Source organism: Lycorma delicatula, chromosome 1 (assembly GCF_047948215.1).
Source record: "Lycorma delicatula isolate Av1 chromosome 1, ASM4794821v1, whole genome shotgun sequence".
NCBI classification, from domain to species: domain Eukaryota; kingdom Metazoa; phylum Arthropoda; class Insecta; order Hemiptera; family Fulgoridae; genus Lycorma; species Lycorma delicatula.
The window spans coordinates 74872140-74894505 of NC_134455.1; the positions used below are offsets into that span (position 1 = coordinate 74872140).

At 27.9% G+C, this 22366-nt stretch overlaps 1 protein-coding gene across 5 annotated transcripts in view; it reads right to left on the reverse strand.

The window, feature by feature from the left end:
• The window catches only part of LOC142319404 (glutamyl aminopeptidase-like), a 102493-nt gene that overhangs the window by 24542 nt on the left and 55585 nt on the right, over window positions 1–22366 (reverse strand). For all 5 annotated transcript variants that reach the window (XM_075356652.1, XM_075356660.1, XM_075356670.1 and 2 more), the window contains 5 exons: window positions 17742–17839; window positions 14796–14930; window positions 10693–10851; window positions 8488–8713; window positions 6695–6822 (listed from right to left, as the gene is read on the reverse strand). In XM_075356652.1, coding sequence (XP_075212767.1) covers window positions 6695–6822; window positions 8488–8713; window positions 10693–10851; window positions 14796–14930; window positions 17742–17839 — 746 coding nt within the window. The remainder of the gene's footprint in view (window positions 1–6694; window positions 6823–8487; window positions 8714–10692; window positions 10852–14795; window positions 14931–17741; window positions 17840–22366) is intronic.

The window sequence follows — 22366 nt, forward strand, 5'->3', positions numbered from 1 at the left end:
TGCTGCTTTGTAATACTTTGTAATCTCATCCAGTGCTTGGTAGACTTTATTTATTGTTGGAGGGTTGGTGTTTTCTGGTAATGTTGTTATTGGATGCTGGCATCGAGTTTTAGTAGTTCTTTCAGTTCTTCTCATATTAATATCTTTGTTAACAATAATATATGGTAAAAACAATTTTTGCAGACCATTATATCAGTTTAAAGATTAATAAGAAGGCTCTAAATTGTAGTATATGTAGTATAAGTGCATAAACCTTTTCAAACTGCTTGTTTAGATGGAAATAAGTTGTATGGTAAAGTAAACAATAAATATTTTATTACCAGAGAAACATAAGGACTGAAATGTGACACTGTTTCAGATTATGAAAAACTTCAATAGAAATTTGAGAAAAGCTATAAAAACTGAGTTAAAAAATCAATTTTTCAATATATAATACACAGTAAGTACAGTATGTAAGTAATATAAATTATTACTTATTAATAACAAGATATATTCAAGTACAAAAAAGTAACCTATTTAAAATGCTGTATTTAAATTTATAGACAAAACGTACATACAATAAATGTTATTGTGCTGGAGCAGTTAATTTTTTGTATCATAGACAATGATAACCTTCCTGGTTGTTTACCCATTAAAATAAAAAAAATAAATTATTTGATTTAAATCAATCAGGTTTTGATTTATGTCAACATATAATTTTTTTATTTCTTCCATAACAATAGTTTGATATCCAGTTATAGTTAAGTGAAATTCTTTAGCATATGCAATAATACCATGCCTCAATGAGATTTGAACCTAGAACTTTACGATGAATGACAGGTGCTACCATTTTGCCAAAGAAATTGGAGAAGTTGAAACTAAAAATTAGAGTTTGATATCAAAATTTAAAAAAATTCATAATCATCAATATTGTAACATTGTGTAATTAGTTTTGTATTTACTTTTAAAAAGTGATATAATTTTTATTTAGTTTTTTTATAAAAAAGAAATATGTAGGTGCAAAAATGCAGTACTGCTTCGAAACTGGTTGATATGTTGAATCAGATATTTTGCATGCTTTTTTCTTTTATAAACAAACAGCTATTCATTGTTATTTTCTCTGATAATAGAAATTAAAATTTCTATCTATCCTTTTAATTTTTATTACTTATTTAACAAAACTTATTTATTAACAGAATAATATTAACATATAAGAATTTTATATCAGTCCTTTTTACTATCTTCATAATTTTACTCCTTGTTTTCTCATTGTTCCTTTCTCTGGAATAATTAACTGTACTGGACTAATGTGGAATATTCTACAGTATTAAAAATAGGAATTATATATTTTCATAAGTACTTAAAAGTATCACGGTGTTGGCAAAAGATATAAATAAAAATCAAAATCTGGATAACAGCAGTGGAAAATGTTGTTTGGCAAACTGATTAAAAATATATAAATAGTTTGTATGCTTATAAATAGTAGGGGAATAATATTTCAGCCCTTCTATTATCAATTTTCTTAACAATTTATTCTTAAAAATGTTATTAAAATATAATATTTACAAGTTAAAAACTAAATTTTATGATTAAAGAGTTTATTTATTTGTTATTTAAGCTGGCTAATTTAATGATTGTTTTTGATCAAGACTGACTGATACAAAAACAGAAATTTGTATGGCTAGTTGTCACAATTACTAAACAAAGAATGGGAAAACACAATGATCGTTATCTGTTAAACAATTCTTTCAAAGTGTTTATGTTTTTGGAAGTTTGTTAAGTAGAATGAATTTCGTAAAATGTGGTTATGATCAATGGATCTTTTTAAAATAAAGCATTAACATAATATTCAATATATTTATGATATAATATAATAATAATATATATAATGTAATATATAATAATATAATTATAATATATTTATTATTTTTATTTATAATATATATATATATATTTATAATATATATATATAATATATTCTTTACAAATATAAAATTATGTATTTTTTAAGAGTAGTCATGAAAAACTCTTTAATTAGAAAATTATTTATTTTAGTTAATAATTTTTATTTCAAATATGGATAAGCCTTAAAAACTTTTACCTGTGTAAAGAAAACCTATCTGCAAAAAATAAGATAAGAAACCAATGAGTTTAAAAATAATAAAAAAGAATTTAGAATAAACTACCAGTAAGCACAAATTAAGGTTCTAAATAATATCTATCTGCATACAGGCAATGTAATATTTGTTTCAAAAATTCTACTAAAATTATCAGGAAAACAACATAAAAAGTACTTTCACAAAATAAAAAAGATCTGATGTGGACACCACATAACTCTCTTGTGCGCCTATTAAATTACATATACACATTTTTTGCTGCACTTCATTTAAACTTATTTCATTTGAAAATGAGATACGATCCTCCAATTCCTTAATAAAATGGAGTTACACGTGATGAAGTATTAGTTTTTATTAACATCAAATATTTATACAATTAATTATTCAATAATCTTACATGAAATATTAGGATAGAGTAAAAGTCCCTTTATTACTTGTATTACTAGATCAGTATTATTCGTGTCTTTATGAATTGCTGATTCACAAAAGTTTCAAAATAATTAAACTATTCCGTTTAGTGAACTGTTGTATACTGGTTACAATTGTTAATTTCAACCTTACAGTGTAAAATACTCAGAGTTTTTATTATTAGATTATTTGGTGAATAATCAAAAATGAAAAAGAAAGAATCATACAGGAAAAAGAATGCTAACATGAAGAAATATATCTAAAAAAACAAGAAGATGAATTCATATTCATCTTCTTAAGGAAGAAAATGTTAAGAACAAGGGAAGAATAAAAAAATTAAGAGAAGGTGATAAATATAAAGAGGAAGAAAATGTTCCAAAGAAAGAATAAAAATATTAAGAGAATATGACAAATATAAAGCAGAAGAAAATGTTAAAACCAAAGAAAGAATAAAAAGGAAGATATTGCAAACAAAGAAAGAATAAAAATATTAAGATGAAGAATATAATGAGAGGATATTTGAAACCTAGAGAACGTGTACACAAATTAAGATCAGAAGAATCATATCAAACCAAAGAGTGATTAAGTGATTGGCAACAAAAAACAAATAAACCAAATGATGATCAACTTTGACTTAGGGAGAATATTGTCCGACAATATCAGAGGAGTAATGAAATAAAAGATAAGAATTTTTGGCAATTTATTAAGATCTTGCATGTATGCGCCTGCATGTATATGTTGTTCTTGTGAGGGTCTATTTTTCAGTCATTCTGTAGTTAACGTTAATGTAGATAAAATTAAACATTAATTCCAGAATAATAAAATAAAATTAAACAGAAATTAAGCTAGAAAATCTAAAAATAATATGATTCTAAATTATATTTTTCAATTAATATTAAATAATCAGATGTTTCACCAAATTATTAAATATACACTTATGTAATAATGCCTATTAAATCACGAAGTTCGTTAGAACTTCGATGGTAAGAGTCCGCAGAACTGAACAGACAGTGAAGTCAATGAACTATGTTTACAGTTCTAAACATGACGTAAGCTAAAAGTGAAATGAAAATGAGGAAAAAAATTAAAAAATAAGCCTGAAAATATTATATTTCAGTTCAGTTAGATTTATTATAAAAAATACTTTCAAAAAATACCTCTAATTTTGTTAGACAACAATTTTTTTCATTTGATGAACCGCGGGACTCTAAATATTTTTTTTTTTTTTTTTAATGTACCTTTACGAATCGCGTTGTTAGATAGCAGTACTTGATAGTACAAGAAATAACAAAATTTAAAAGAAAATATACTACAGCTTGTTTTAATAATAAATGCTTTTATGTAAATGAAATTACTGGATTAAACAATTTTTTAAATTCCTATCACTTCTTTAAAAAAATATAAGTATTAGTTTACAAGAGATTATATTAGTTTTATTAAAAAAGCAATAAATAAATAAAGTTTTTATTCTACAATTAGAACTATTTGAACTAATTGATGGAGAAATAAAAAAAAAAAAAATCATTAAATCTTTATTCTCGATTACGAAGAAACTTTCGTGAGTTGTGTGCACGCCCGCGAAGGTTTCTGAATAGTTTGTACCCGCTAGGTGGCGCTGGGCTCGAGATATTCGAAAAATTGTATTCATGGTCTGTTGGTTCATATTCAGAATATGTATTTGTTACATGAAAAGAAATATTTTTACGAAAAAGCGTAAGAGAATTACGAAAGAGATGAAGAATTGAAGAGGGGAAGGGAAAAGAGGGAAAAAGGAATTGTTAAATTTTGTGATGTTCTGTAATGTTCAATTTTTTAATGTTTTATCAAACTTTCATTTGTTAATTTAATCTATATGTATATATATATATATATAACTAGAGTGTGTATACACACATACCAAATCTAGCAATAGCGAAGCATTGCCGTATCAGCTTGTAACAATAAAAAAAGTGTGAAAGTGTGTACACAAATTCGATAAAAATCGAGGGTTACACTTACAAAGTATAGTGCAATATTACATCACGGATCTTCCGATTCGTGAAGGTCAATATATTAGTTTTATTAAAAAATGTAAAAAATTGTATGAAGTGAATGATATGACTGAATATCAACAAAAAAAAAACCGGCCATGAAATTAAAAAAAAAGTAGTTTTGTTTGTTCCAGAAAGGCAATAAATTTTAATAATAAATCTATAAGATAACAATCAGTAATTCATAAAAAAATAAAAGAATATTCTAACAAAACAAAACATAGTAATATAAAAAAAAAATACAGGAAATTGTAAACCATACGATAAGAATCTTTCAGATATCATTTCTTTCATTTATCCTCATCCTCTGAACTAATCCTGATAGTGGTTCTGGAGGCTAAAAAAAAAATCATTTCTTCCGCTGAAAAAACAAAAATTTCTATAATATAAATAAAATTTTTATTTAACAAAATGATACTGATATCAAAAAAGGTAAGACTACATTTCTATTATCAAAATCTGTTATCAAAAAAAAATACATATTAAATATATGTAATAGACAACAGATATACAATAATAGATAATAAACTATATGTAAGCGTTCCATATAATAAGCAAAAAGTAGAACACTTTAATACAAAAGTCTTACCGGCCCGATTTCATTTATATGTAATCCTTAATCACATTTACAGAAATAATACATTTTTTATGATTACTTGGTATTTAATAAATGAAATCGGCCCAGTAAGAGTTTTGTAACAAATTTTTCAATTTTTTCCTTATTATATGGAACGCTTAAACATTCTTTATTATCTATTACTGTATATCTACTGTCTATTAAATATATTTAACATGTATTTTTTTTAAAGAAAATTCTTAATTAATAACAGTTTTTGATAATAAAAATGTAGTGTCTTACCTTTTTGTGATATCAGTATCATTTTGTTAAAAACAGTTTTATTTATATTACAGAAATCTTTGTTTTTTCAGCGGAAGAAATGAATTTTTTTTGATGTTTAGCTTCTGGTACCATCGTTAGGATTACTTCAGAGGATGAATGAAAAAAATGATATATGCAAGACTCTTACCGTACGGTTTACAATTTCATTGTATTTTTCTTGGACTACATATACACATATTTAAAGTACATAAAATTTTATTTCACTAATAACTCCTGATTTTTTTTCATATTTTCTTTTATTGTTAACATTGAATAATAATTTATTGTAAAGTTTTTTTTACAATCACGGGTTAATAATTATTAATAAATCAATAAATTAAAAAAAGTTAAAACAAAAGGAGATGAAGTCTGATTTGAACCTCCCCTTATAAAATCCAAATATTTCATTAATTAAAATTTTATTTGGCTATAACTCTGGAACCAATGAAAATAAGTACCACTTATGATATATAGTTGAAAAGCTTTCAATAAGGGCTTATTACTGCAGTTAAGAAACAGTTCAAAATCCAAATTTTTTTGGATTTTCGGCTTTTTTTTTACATTTTTGGTTCAATCAATTGCAATAAAAAGGGGAGAAGCACAACCAGATGTTACAACAGTCCTAAATCCAAAATTTCAACATACTACACGGCTAATCGTTTATGAGTTATGTGAGATACAAACATGCCTTTGTATGTCTGTACATAAATACGTACGTACGTATAGACAGTATGCCAAAAATTGGCAAAATAGATTCAGGGATGGTCAAAATGGTTATTTTTGTTGAAATCTGAAAACGTAAATTTTTCGTGATCACAATACTTCCTTTACTTTGTACAAGGTAATAAAACGATCAATTACTTGAAGAATAAGGGTGAAAATGTATAAACAAATATATTTGGGTAAAAATGAGAACCTCACCCATTTCTTTAATAATAAAGAAGAATTCTTAATTAAAAACATTTTTAGAACATACATAAAAATTGATGTAATTTTTATTATTTTTTTTATATAAAAGAAATATGTAGGTACAAAAATGCTTTCCCGCTTCGAATCTGGTTGATATTATGCATTAAACATTTATTACACTTTTAAAAATTGTAATTTTTTCTGCTCTATATTTAACATAATCTTTATTACATTCTAAATAATATAAAGTTTGTTTCTGACTTATGTATGTATGTTTCTTTAATATATATTAATTATGAAAAATAGTTTTAAAGTAGCTGTTAATTCCTAATGGTTTAGTTATACTAATAATAATAAAAATGTATACTGACATCTGGACTTTGGAGAAGAACATTAACCAACTTCTGCCAATCTTCTGTAGAATATCTGACTTTATAATAGCCAAACTGTCTGTAATTTATTTTTATCCATTCAGTATCAGGTGACAGATTTATAGTAACTGAAATCAACCACAACAAATTTAATTAGTTACAAAGTTAATTACTCAACTGAAAACTAGAGAATCTAAAATCCTGCATCAATTTAATGATTTATTTAAGACTTGGGAAATATTTAAAAGAATTGGGAAAGAAAAGGAAAAAAATTAATTTTTTTTAATATTAGTTGAGTTATATTGTAACAAGACCGGTAATAACAGACCTGAGTAACAGATACCTACCAATTAAGAAGAAAGTAATAGAAAATATAATAATGGGAGAAATGCAGAAAGGGGCTAAAAGGAACCTTTTTAGTAAAGGTAATAGGTCCATTTAACAATAGTCTTTTGTAATACGACCCACTAACACACAATAAACAGATGTTCTTCAGTGAGAAGAGTTACTGGACCCAGATCAAGAATGCATGGGAATGAAAGGGCTCGATTCCTTTGTGAATTTTCTCTTACCTTAAAAATTTCAGATTTTTGTACTCATATCCAGATATGACATATAAAATTCAAAATATTGTATCCTAAAAATAATACGTCATTAAAGTATAAATTGAACACTTCATAACTAACTTACTCAGAAATAGCCAAAGTTTCCTAAAATACGCTGTACAAACATCTATTCTATAAAAATCTACTTCATAGATAGTCAACAAGCAATCAAATAATTCTTCATTATATTTTCTTATCCTTCCCTGGCTTACCACAGAGAATCTATTCATTTTTACCAAAAATCCCAAAACAAGACTGTAGTTTTAGTTTAACGTCAATTCCAGAACATTTTTCTAGTTGAAAAACAGCTGTATAATACTATAAATTGTGGTATTTTACCATAACACTGCGTCTGAATTGTAAAAATTATGTATCATAATATTGTGGAATAATTTAGGTTTCCTAGTCAATTGTATTTTCCTGTAAATTGCGTAAATAAAGTATATTTAAGATATTCATCCTCCTTATGAATATATTTAAAAGATTTTATGTAACGTAATGAAACTTGCTAATAATTCTGAAAACATTATTAAATGGCAACGATTCATTTTCCAAATTATATGAATATCTTTAAAAACTATTACATAATTCCTTCTTGCACTGTAATGATGAGCAGTTGGGTTTTCCTGTTGCTCATACGTGGTCTTGCTGCAGCTATCATTTAAATATAATTAAAGTCCATTGAGTGAATTAAGATAACAGTTAAGTGTAACAACAATTTTCTCAAGCTCTATAAATATTTCTCAATGGTTCTTATTTAAATGGTGTTACGAGAAAGATTATGGTAGTTAAAACCACTACAATTACAAATTATGATTGATCATTTGTTTTAAGAGCCACTATCAATAAACTGAATTTTATTTTTTGTTGCATGTAATGTGACTAAGAATTGATAATGTGTGTGCGTATTGAGGAAAGAGAAGTTGAATACATTGATCTGGTCATGCCAGTTACTAAGCATAATGGTTACGCACATGATACGTATTTTCCAGTTCAAACATGCTCCTATAGAAGACCAACAAACCAAATTGGTACATCACTTAATACAAAACTAAAAGGTAATTCTGAAGCTGTAAAAATAAAGTATGTTTCGATATAGTTATTAGAAAAAATAATTAAAACAAAATAACATTGCTCTTTGGTATGATTTCATGTCAAATAAGTAAACACAAAAAGCAAAAAGCATACCTGAAGATTGATTAGTATAAAACCAGTCTCTATGAATGTGACTCGGGTTAACTGAAGTAACATATGTCAATGGAATATCCCACTTATATTGAAACTCTGATTCATCTTTATTAAATGTAGCATTGCTATCAGCTAAAAATCTTTGTTGAGTTAATATCAGTGTGTTTCCAGATCGTTCAACATTTACTAGCGGAAATCCCATCTGACGAGTCCATGTACTCATTATCTGCAAGGTAAACAAATTGTTCATTTCAATAATACAAACAGAGACAAACTGTAGAATGAGGTAAATCCTACAGTTTTATCTGGGTGAAAACAAAAGGCACATTTACATCCAAAAAAAATGACAAGAAATATGATAGTAAGGTGAAGGTCAGATCTACTAAGAAGGAAAATCTATTTTGTGCAGAAAAATCAGAGTTTTTACCCTCTTGATTTTACATTCACCCTTCTACATTTCCAATGTTTAAAAAAAATGGAAATAAGCAAATAACTGAAGCTAAAATCATGAGTCTGAGATACACGTTTTGTAATTATGTAAACTGTCCACTGTTGACAACTTTTTATCAAAAATGATAATTCCGAGGGAATACAATAAATAAATAAACAAAACAAATATGATGAATTATTGAAATATGCTATCAATATAAAACTCCAATTAATCCCTTTTGAAGTAGTCTCCCTTGTAACCTTGTAACCATTTATAACATGCTTGAAGCGGTGTCTAGCATGCTTCAAGCAGTGCCTGGAAGTACTTTTCTTAAAGCCTGCCAAGCACAAATTTACAAATTAAAATTTTTCCATGGTCTTAAAACCCTCCTTCCCCTTTTGGAGCCAATTAATTTTTTTCTGTAAGTTTAACATTCGTGAACAAGACGTAGTAATTCATAAGGGTCTAAATTAAGAAGGCACAGAAGTCCTTAACATATTCTCTGCAAAAGCTATCACTCTTGTAGAGAAAGCACCTGGTGGACTGTCATAGTGTTGTAGAGACTGATGAGATTAAATCAAACCTTTATTAGTTTGTATATGTCATTCTCTTAAGCTTCAAAACTGATGTACCTGAATTCTCAAAACTGTGAACTACATTGCTGTGGGGAGGGTTTTTAAGGTAAGTAATCATTGCATTTCTTTTGAAACTACATCCCTTTGACCAGAGTACTCTGGTTGTGGAGTCATTTATAATGTTCTAGAATGGTAAAACGGGATGCAGTTTCAAAGATGCAATGAAAACAATGAAAGCCCAGCAATATAATCAACTAACTGACACAATCATAAATTTACCAATATTGAAAACAATCTTGATATTCTACAATACACAAAGAAGATATTCCACATCTTATTAGAGGAAATGGAATCTTGACAACTGTTTTGAAAAGATCAGTAGAAGGAGAAAGGAAGCGCAAAAGATGAAGAAGAAGAATTAGAAACTACCAGAGGATAAAGGAGATGGCTTGGGATAGAATTGGAAGGAGACAGTGGTGGTGTTTGTGTGGTGGATTTGAATTGACCAGCAATTCAAATCCACCACACATTTCAGCTACATTCTAAATACATTCTGCCCTGTTAAAAGAAAAACAAAAAATCATCTTTAATAACTGTTATTAAAGATAATCACAAAATTTACTATAAAATTTGGTTTGGCTTGTAAAAGTTAACATTATAAAACTGACATCACTGCTGACCATCAGAAAATTCACCTCTTCAGCTACAACTACTGAAATTTTCATAATTTTTGTGTTTATAAACAAGTAAAAGTCATAAGGGACTTAAGTAAGTTTATGATGTATATAAGACATAAGCATTGATATATAAAAAAAATAAATGTGCTTTACTAATAAACTGCATAATCCTTCGGGAGTAATCAGAAAATGTCTGATCAAATCAATTATCTTTAACACAATTACATATGTAATGTGTACTTGTTTTGTGGTTATAACTCATGATTTCTGCTATACTAGCGGCTGCCCTATTGTAAGGCTGAAGCGGTACCACCTCTTTCTTCCTACTTCTCAAAGCTGTTAAGAAATTGTAACAATTCATAATATTTTTGACAACAGCTCTTAAAAGAAATGATAAAACAACAATATTAAATAAATTTCATTATGGTATTCTACTTCTTTTGACAACAGCTCTTAAAAGAAATGATAAAAACAACAATAAATAAATTTCATTATGGTATTCTACTTATTAACAGAATTGTACCTGAGTTATATTGATACCATTGGAATGTTTTTCTAACATGTTCCATAAATCATTGGTCTCTGCATTTCCATAGGAAAATTTTTTCAAATAGTCAGAAACTCCCTGTTGGAAAGCTTCAGGTCCCATCATATCTTCCAGCATTCTAATTATTGTTGCACCCTGTAAATCAATCAGCTTTTTAATTGCTTCACTTTTAAAATTCACGTTCAAAAAGTTTTATGTTTACGTTACGTTTTCGTAACATAAACGTAAACGTTAAAAGTTTTCACTTTTAAAATAGTTTTTATCTATTGAAATGAGGGTTTTCTGATTTTCCTGTCAATTTGAACCAAATTTGACAACTTTCAACTTCTTAGAACATCAATAAATGTCCTTGATGGAAATAAAGGGCAAACTGGTCATTTTCTTGTATTACCTGAAGTTGAAGTTTTCCCAAACATTTTAATAAGAATAATTAAATATTGTTTCAGATTTCAGTTGAATGTTTAGAAATATAAGAATTTGCAACCAAATTGATTTGAATTTCACAATTTTCAACAAAACATTGTTATTCTGTTATCTTTTGCGTTCATAAATCTACTCAAGGATTTGCCTCTATAGTTGGCAATATTGTTCAATGGTTCAACTAAATAATTTTAATTTTTGATAATTTAAGTTCATTCCAAATCTTTAAACTGCTTTAGGTTCCCCATATTCTCGTTTTACTTGACACTGTTAAACTGTCAGTCTTACTCTGTTTAATATGCTTCGAAGCTAATATCCCAAGAATTGTTTGAAATAATATAACATTACTGCATACTACAACAGATTTATTTATTTACATATAAAAGGAAATTTCTTATATTTTCTTTTAATATTATTATTTTTTTTATTGTTAATATCTTAATGTTCTAAATATTAATTTTAAATGCTTACCATCATATTTTTTTAAAAGTACTATCTTAAAAATAATTACACATTTCTTGTTAATAGTTACAATTGTGATAGAAGTGGTTACAAACATACAATTCTTTATACAATTATAATCCTTGCTTTATAATACTAAGCACTGGGAATCATTTTTAACTTGGGTTTGAAGAATCATTTAGAAATATTTTTAAACATAATTATTGGCTAGTTAATCCTTGTATGTTGTGTAATGTTATGCAATGTTGTCAATTTTGTCAGAGAAAATAAATTTACTTGGATTTTGATGTTCATATATAAAATGTAGATTTTTCTAAAACATATAATTAATACAATTTTAATGGTCCTATTAAAAGCCTCTTCATTATGTAGGACTTTTTGTTTAACAAATAATAAAATATAACTGAACAATAAAGAAATAATAAATTTAAACTGTAGTAATAAAATTTTAAATAAGAAAGCATTTAGAAGAAAAATATCTATTTTCATAACTACTTAAGAAAAAAATAATTAAAAAGGTTAATTATGAACAAAAGTTCAAAATTAAGTTAACGAATAATATATTAAGAAGTTAAAAACAAGAGAACTTTTTACTTTTGTGACAAACATTAAAAAATGTAAAGAAGTTTTTATTTGATATGTACTCTACTACAGAAATCAATCACTTTCTACATCTAAGTATTTTTATTATAGACATATTATAATTTATTTGAATAAATGTTATCTTGACTTCACATGTTTATTTGAGGCATCTGGAATAAGAAAGAAAAAGGTTTGCAAAGGGTTGTAAAACTTTCCTAGCTTTGGTCTTGATAAATTTTAATGGAATTACACCACATAAGTTTTAAATATTATTATTTAGAGTACAATTGTGAAAAATATCAAAGTATGTAGTAAAAAAAAAATTAGGTCTGTTTTGTTAATCACCTTAATGAAATGATGTTTTACTTTAAACATTTCTTTATTAAAAGTATAATTGAAAAAAAATCAAAATTCTTAACAACAATGACATTATCATCAAAATTTTACTGTACTTAGAATATTATTGCTAAACATGAAAAAAATAAAATTTTTTTATTGAAAAAATTTGGATTCCAGTTGACATCTTTATTTTACAGCTATCCTTTTCAATATTTTTAATAACAGGCACAAACTGGAAAACAGATAAAGTATCATATTTAAAAAAAATAAAAAATAAAATGTTAGGTTTCATGGAAGTCTCTATATAAAAAAAAGAAGAAATTATCCTTGTCCACACTAATACTAGATGAATTGGATTTTCCATCTTGAAAATTAAAGTTAAAAAAATATTATAAGAATAGGGCCCCCATTTAGCCCCCTTGTTTTTCTGGGCTTAACCTTTTTTTAATCAATGTAATTGTTCACTTCAATAAGTCATCCCATGTTATTGAACATGACTGAAAAAAAATATGTATATTGTGATGTCCCCTTCTTTGATGAGATTGAAAATCAGGCCAAAACTGGCTTATTGGCTTGTATGTATATATATATACAGTTGATTTTTGGCAAATCAATTGTTTTAGTAAATGAATTTTAGATTTTGAGATATGTAGCAAAACCTGTTTAGAAACAAGGTTGAATATCTCCTAAAACTCAGGAATTTTTAATAACTTAACAAGTACTTTCATCGTATTAAACTCAATTTTCTATGACACTATACAAAACATCAAATAGGTGAAACTTCCCTTTTTTTTAATTTTATCAAAAATTTATTGCCAATGTCTCATATACAGAAATTTTTTGAGCAATTTTCTAAAAATTTATGTTGAGCCAGTCCCAAAGATATTCATCAAAATACAGGCCAACACATGTACATGTATTCATCTTTTGGAAATTTCTATAGCTTTTATTATGTTATTTGAATAAAAGGGTTTGAAACATCAACATTGGCAAAATCCCTGACAACTGAAATTTTGACTATCACTATATTTCCCTATATAGCTATACTGCAGCAACAGAAATCTATACTATTATATAACAAGGAAGAGAATTTTTGTTTGTTCAGCATAAACCAAAAAAACAACCAAATTTTTACCCATGTTTCTAGGCATAACTGAGAAGGTTTTTGGATATATTTCATCTCTAAAAATCTTGAAAAAAATAATACATATAGTAGTGGAGATTATTAGCTGGTTGAAGCAGAAACTTCAGTGAATTGAATTAATCAATTGTGAACTGTGAGTCTCTGGACTGTGTGAGCTGGGTTTGAACTGAATGATTTGAATCAATCGAATGAATAATATTAACAAAATAAAAGAATTAAATTTACGTTAAATAAAATAATATTAAATAAATTAAAAAAATTTCTGTTTAACAATAATGAGTTTCCTGTGGGGACTGCATGTGAGGCTAGAGTGGTGAGGTATATGAGCACTTCGTGGGAGGCTAGACCAATCATCACCATCAACTGATAACAAATGGGGTGCTGTTTTGGGAGGTGCTCTGGCAAACAATCGTCCAATTTCAAAATTCAAACAGGCTATTAGTAGGTTGAAGGGTAACACACAATTGATCACAATTAATCAGAAATCAGAAATGTATATATATATATATCAACTTTGTATTTTATCGCATCACATGAGAACCAACTGATCAATTACTTTCAAATTTGCAGGATACATTGGTGTTATCCAGGGAAGGTTTTAAGCCATTGACTGAGGCCCTAGCCACTTGAAGATTAAGATATTAAAACTTTTCATTGTTCTTCGCCTTCAAGAAGGATGAAGTTATGAATTAAAGATATTCATTAAGGAAAAAAGAGATTAATCCTTGTACTTCATTTTTATTTTTCTGCCACAATGGCAAAGAAATAAGTTACGAATATTTCATTGTCAAAGATAAGTGTACTTTATTTACCATAATTATTATTACCAATTGTAATCTAGTTTCATTTCAGGCTTCTGTAAAACCTGAATACTGTAATTGTTTTTCAGTATTATTCTCACAATATAGTGCGAGAGTCCAGGGGGTGAAGCCCTCTGGGTTGATGGGAATGGCGATGGATGCAAGCTCTGGGGGATGGCAAATTGGAAATGACAAGCAAAGCAAGCTCTGTGACCATGAAGTGGGCCCCAAGGAGCTCCTGAATTGGCTGTGGGATTTGCCTGGGCTGACCAGAGTCCTGAGTGTCCAGGTTCTGGCTAGCAGAACTATAATTGAAAAATAAAAAAACTTACCTTACTGTATGAAATTGTATCAAATATTTCTGTAATTTGATCAGGATGGGAAACAGTCTGTACAATTGGATGTGAACTGAGAACTGAGTCTAAAGACATCACACGATGAATTTCATCTGTCAATATCTGCGTATCCTGTAAAAAATTATAAAAGAATTTAAATCAATTTTATCTTTCATAAATTTTGCTTAGGTAACTATAAAAAGCTAAGGTAATGAAATGGTGGTTAACTACAATTTGTAGTTATCTTACTTAAGACCTAATGAAATTATTTATATATATATATAAAAATTGTAACAAGACCAGTATAACAAACCTGAGTAACGAATTCCTACCAATTTAGAAGAAAGTAATAGAATATAATAATGGGAGGAATCCAGAAAGGAGCTAAAAGAAACCCTTTTAGTAAAGGTAACAGGCCATTTAACAATTGCCTTTTGTAATACTGCCCACTGACACACCCAAACAGATGTTATTCCATGAGAAGAGTTACTAGAGCAAGGTTTGGAATTTCATGGGAAAATATGAAGGCGGTTAATCATTTTCATGTTCAACTGCAGTCTAGTCCGGCAGGTAAAGAAGATAGGAATATAAATATTCCAGGGAAGACCAGTTGAGTTCAGTTCTGCAAATCAGTCTAAGCGAGATGTTACAACGTTGGTCTGTGAGACGTGAGTCTGCAATGTCAGTCTGCGAGATGAAAGTCCGTGAGATGTGAGTTCTACGAGATCAGTCAGCGAGAGTACTTTCCAAGGAGGTTAGTGAATAAGTGAATTTCTAATGAATTAAGTTCTAGATGCAATTAAAGTGATGTCACAAGTAATTCCAGTGTATGAAAGCAAGAAATGGTTCTGTGAGTTACTGTAAGACTATAAGTGAAAGAGATAATGTACTACATTTCATTCAGAAACTGTTAGGGAGTTTTATTTGTGAACAGCAAAGGTAATTTTTTTTCTGCAGTGAAAGAACTTCATTTTTGTCTTATCTATTGTACTAAGACTAGTGGTTAAAAAAGTACTTTTAACTACGCTTACGCTTTGAACATGCTAATGTTTTTGTCAGTGGGACTGAATTCTGTTCTTCTGTTGTTTATCTACCTGTGAATAAATCCTGATGATTATTTTAAATTCTGTTTTGTATGTAATCTCCGTTTGTTATTATTATTATTATTGACATTTATGATTATTATTATTGTGGTTGTGATTACTTTTTTTATTATTTCTTTTATTATTGTCATTTACTATTATTATTATTATTATTATTATTATTATTATTGATATGTCTTGCTTTACCTATATTTTTAAACCATTAAAATGTAATTATGTAAACTTTTTCATTTGTCAATCTCTCAATATCCTGATTGAGCTGCAAACACGCAACATTGGTGTCAGAAGGGGGATATATTAAGTGTAGTAAAATTTTAACAGTTTTTATTTGTTTATGATTTATGTTAGTTTATATTGGTCAAATTTTGTTTTTATTTTGATTAGTTGTTGGTACTGATTACTAATTGTTTCATTTATTCTTGTGTTATTTATTTTGATGTTCAATGTTACATTGACAGTAGCAATAGTAGCAAACTGTGTAATTTATTGGTAAGGTTTTTTTGTATTAATTTAATTTTATTCTTGCGCTGGTAAAAGTAATTTACTAGTAGTAAGAAGGATGCTACTAAGGAGGGCATTATGGCCTTCCCAACTCAGATGAATGAAAATATGAATAAACTAAAAGAGGAGATGTGTAATATGTCTTGTATTGTGGATAAATTCAGTAATCATAGTACCAAATTTAGAAAAGATGTAGAAAATTTTAAGTCTGATGTAGATGTGTTTAAGACAGACTCTAAAAAGTTAAGAGAATAGGGTTGATAAAGTTGAATAATTAGTTAATAGTAAATTAGAGACTAATAATAATGTTATACATGTTAGCCATAAGGACAACACATGGGCAACGGAAGTAGCTTGTAGTGCCGGAAAATCTTGTGTTAACAGTTCACAGGACCAAGGACCAGATGCATTGATGGGATGTCCTACTACTGTGAAACCACCCAAGTTCGACAAGAGTACATCTTGGGTTGTCTTCAAATGGCAGTTCGAGGCAGCATCCATTCATAATGGTTGAACAGCATCAGAGAAGACTGTGTTCCTGATTATTGCACTTCAGGGTCAGGGAGTGAAAGTTCTTCAGGGTGTACCATCCATGTCTGGCTATGGCGAAGTCATCGCATCACTGGAGGGTAGCTTTGCACAGCACAATTTGGCTGCTAGCTAATATTAAGTGATGCCATAGTATGAAAAAGGGATGCAACGGTTAAGCTGGGAGTTACTGCATTACGAAATGTACTAATAATGAAAATGAACTAGAAACATCATTAAACAAATTTTTAAAAAATGTTACTATTCCCATAATTTTGTATATAACAGAAGTGCTAAAGGGTGCAAAAAATCTATTCAGCATTATCAAATTGACAAACTGAACTACATGAATATTTAATGGATGTTGTTCATTTGAAATATACCAACATACTCAGAATTACAAAGCACTAGATCAAATAAAAACAACATTCAAAATAAATGAGTAATTAAATCGTACACACTTTGAACATGTATAAAACAAACAAGTGTCAAATCTGACACCACCATATTCAGCATACCCAGTCAATGGTCAGTTTCTGATGAAAAAACTTAACAGAATAAAAGCTACCTCAAATGCAGGCAGAAGTTTCTTTACAACTTACTTGTTTAAAAATAAATATTATAGTCAATTTAAAAAAAATCAAATACTATGATATTTAGGCTTATAAAACAAGACAAGCACTGTGGAATAAGGTTTTCTGTTATAAATTTCTTTTCTTTATAAAACATTGCAAGTCATGTAACATACATATGTATATTTAACAGTTTCTTAGAAAAAATACTTAATAAAAACATTTTAATAAAAACCAACCATATCCCAGTCAGGATGTGAATGACCAACTCCTTTGTATTCCATAAAACTTGCAAAACCTTCATTCAACCATAAATCATTCCACCATGCCATTGTAACTGGAAAAATGAGTTTACAATTAAAATATTTAACATAGTTAAATTTATAGATACTGTATTGTATAATGTTTATTTAATAAAATGAAATCCATTAGTTATTGCTTTTATCTCATATGAACAGCTAAAAAATTGTTCCAATTTATTGGAAAATATTGCAATTTATTGAATTGTTCCAATTTATTGGAACAATTCTTCATATTTAGTTGTAGTCAAAAGTGTGAACTGGTTGATTACTGAATCTATAAACAAACTTTATAGTCTGCTTTTTACATTTTCAAAATCTTCAAAATTATGTAAAAGTTTTTTCACTTTAGGCTTCTTATTGATTTAGAAAAATAGCAATGCTGTCAATGATTTTTTTCCCAGTTCAAAATTGTCAAAGTTCTTTTCAGTTTAAAATATATATATATATATATATATATGTTTTATACAGAGTGATTCACATAGAATACAACAAACTATCACTACATGTTCTACTGGTGAAAATAAAGAAGAAAAATCATATAAACATAAGTTCAGAAAGATTCTACCCTGATTTTTGTGTCCTCAGCAAAATTAAGCCACACATTAATTCTTTGGAGCCAAATTAAGGGTTAAATTTAGTGGTCTTATGTAAAATCTGGTCTAAAAATCTCAAAAAAACATAGGTGTCAGAACTATACTTTTATTAGTTTTCAAGAAATATGGGATAAAAGACAAAAGATTGGGGTCATAAAATATCTGTTTTATGTTTTGTTAAAATAGCTTTGTTATGTAATAAACACATAAAAGTTTTAAACAAAACTTGTAGAGAGTGATTCTGGGTCATTGATATCATTTAAGTTTGATCATAATCAGTCAAGTGGGTGGGGAGATATGATCACCACAAGTCCTATAACTCAAAATTTTCCTTAAAGGATAGAATAATTTTTTTACATGATTTTTTAATTGCATCTTTGAATACTTTAATATTCTACTTAATTTTCCCCCTAAGCAGCAGTCTTTCAAGGGCTAAACCCTCAATAGTCAGAGTTTATAATTCCTTTTCACAGGTATCAAATAAAAATAGGATAAGGAGTAGTGTTGGAAGAGGTAATTTTTTCAAAGAAGTTGATTCTTAAAAGAAAAATCTCAAAAACATACACTTGTTTACATCAAAAATAATTTGTGAAAACATTTGTTTCTGATAGAAATGATATGCAAAGGTACTTTATCCACAGTGATATGATAATTACACTTAAAAAAGAAAAAAAATATTTTAATAATAATGTTCATGTGTATCAAACACCTTTAAAATCTGGTCAGAGGTATGTCATTGACTACATTTTTTTAAATTTTGACTTATATTTTTAAAGTACTATTTTAAAGAAAACAAGTTTATTTTTGGATAAGCGGGATTACACAGTACAACAAAAAATTAAAAGTGAAAATTAGTAATTTGCTTGCTACAGAAGATTGATAAGTGGTGGCTAATTTGTGTTTGCATGTTCATAAGGATTCAGTCATATTTAAATTAAAATTTTATAATATATGTGAATTGAATCCATGGTGACAGTAAATTTTATTTAAATCTCTAAGTTATCTAAAAAATGTCTAACTTAATAACATGGTATATTTGGCATTATTATTTTTTAACTTCTCTCACTCTTGTGGAGCTTGGTCTGCGCACAACCCTTGCTAAGGTGTCAATTGTGAAAGTAGATCTTAATTTTGAATTAATGGAAAAGTTTATAAAATATTTTGATACTTAGAAATTTTCTTAGGTCAGATATAAAGAATGGTACTGTAAGAATTGATTTATTCAAAAAAAATTATATTCCATTGAAACAATGCTGAAATGTTTTCTTAGTAAAAATTATTTTAATATATAAACTACACCATTACCAATTATGATCTTCTTAAATCTGATTATCTTATGAAATAATTTGAGGCTGCAAGATCATCTAATATATATATATATATATATATATATATATTTGTTTGGTTTAATTCCTCAATATTTCTTGTTATTTTTGAAAAATGTGGAAATTATTCTCATTGTTACTCATTATTTCATTTCTGAATGAACATTACACAGATCATTCATTATACACCAAACTTTTACGGTTTGAAAAGGTGTAAGTAGAAATGTCATTTGTGTAAAGAAAAAATCTCATATGGAAGATGATGTCTATCTTCCATAGAGGCTGCACCTCTATATAAACAGTCTTATTTTTGTCTAATGAATGGGATTTGTCGATGTAAACTTGCTTCTATTTAAAGGACACAGAAAGAAGTCACACATTCTGAGTTTGGGAGATCGAGGAGACCAAGTCACATCTTCAAAACAGGAAATCAAATGATCAGGAAAAAATCCCAGTAGAATGTTCATGGAATGTCTGGTGGTATGGGCTGAAGCCCCATCTTGTTGAAGCCACACCCCTCTTCTACATCAGCAGTTCATGCAGAAAAAAGGTGTTTATCATGTGCACATAATGACTGGATTCACTGTTACCACTACACTCTCCTCTTCAAGAACAAAATGGGGACCAATAACATTATGCTTGGATATCACACACCACACTGTCACACAGGGTGAATGCAAAGGATATGTAAATACAAAATAAATGGCATTAGTTTATACACATTTTACAACAAAAATAATAAAGTTTGGTATTAAAATTACTGGGTAATGTTCATTCAAAAATTTTCATTTTGACATTTCTAAGCACAAGCAGTACAGACTGGTACAACCATATTATCTATAATTAAAGGAAACAATGCATCATAAACAATGATATGCGATTAATAGCTTTTACTCTCCAAAAATGTGAGTTATAGCTTTCCCACAATAATTTATTCTCAAAGAAAAATAATATACTCTTTTTAATTGTTTCTTATCTATAAATTTAATTGCACAGAATTATAGAAATTATGAATATATGCCATATTTATAGTATGTATATATATATAGAAGATTAATACCTTAAAAAAATAATCACACAGCAAGATCTCTCAGTATAAAGGAGTGGACCTGATTTTGGATAATCAAAGTTATAGAAAATACATAAAATTATTTCTATAGTTAAAAATTACTACAGGACTTAAAAAATCACCGACGGTGTAGTTAAAGTTTATGTATAATTAAAACATGCTATGTTGAGAAAGAATGCTATGTTGAGTAGGTAGAAGGGAAAAATTGTGTAGGCAGGCCATGTTTGGAGTATGTAAAACAAATTGTTGGGGATGTAGGATGTAGAGGGTATACTGAAATGAAATGACTAGCACTAGATAGGGAATCTTGGAGAGCTGCATCAAACCAGTCAAATGACTGAAGACAAAAAAAAATGTTGAGAAAAAAGAATTAAAATATAAAAAATTGTTTTAGTTATTCTCGCTAGAAATATAAAAATATTAGATGCATTTGAAATCTATAAGTATGAAAGTAAAAAAAAAATATTAGTGACAAAACTTTATAGTGCAAGTATAAATATTGGGGAATTTTTTGTATATATTTTGCTATTGTCAGTACTTTTACTCTAAACCAATTACTCAAACAATATTGGAACTGTTTACAAATAATAGATCTAAATAGGAGACCCAGGGTAATTGCAAAATACACTGAAGCAAGGCAGTTCAACAAGGAGAAATAATTTCAAACATGCAAGAAAAATTAATTATTAAATCAAAAAAAGATTTTTAATTAAATTAAAGTGATTAATCTTCGTCATGAATTTCATACTTGTAAGCTGCTGCTGAATATTACTCCCATAAAAACTTAGTGTGGTTCTATTTTTGGTTTTTAATTTAAAGGATAGTTTACAATTATTCCAGGTAATGTAGGAATTTAAATTAAAACTTAAGAAAATTACATTTTTATATTTTCATTTATAGTTTCTCAAAATATTTTTCCTGAAGGTTTTATTCATAATATAGATGTCCCTAAAGTAATGCTGTTTTTCAATTTACAAAATGGACCTTTATTTATGCATGAATCGGCAAAGTTGGGACATATCTTAATATTATGTATTTTATAATTATATATATTTTAAAATCGCAATTAAATATGGAAAATAATATCCAAAAATGTCTTTCACATATCATATGGCACTTGCGCAGTCTTTTAACAAAATTTTTCTCATTTTTGCAGATTTGTGGCTTAATTGTTCAGGAATGTTTGGTATGCATTTGATGTAAACCTTTACAATCCCCTGATAAGTTGCAGGGTGTAAGAGCATATAACCTTGGAGACTAATTATCACTATGCATGAAATCAGCCACCCAAGAAATTTCTGCTATAACAACTCAATGGTTTCACATGCTGCATGACACGTCATTTTGCTGGAAGAATATCTCATAAATATCAAAGCCACAGTCTATGGCTTCCAACTGAAGTTACAAAAATATATTACTGCAATAACGTAACCATTAACAGTTTCTGTACAACACTCTCTGTATGTTTTCACGACAGTTATGCACGCCTGCACTGTGTATTTCTCCATCATGACTTACTCAGGACTCAGTAATAACCAGGATGTGATTACTACGTTTGCTTTGGAAAACACTGCA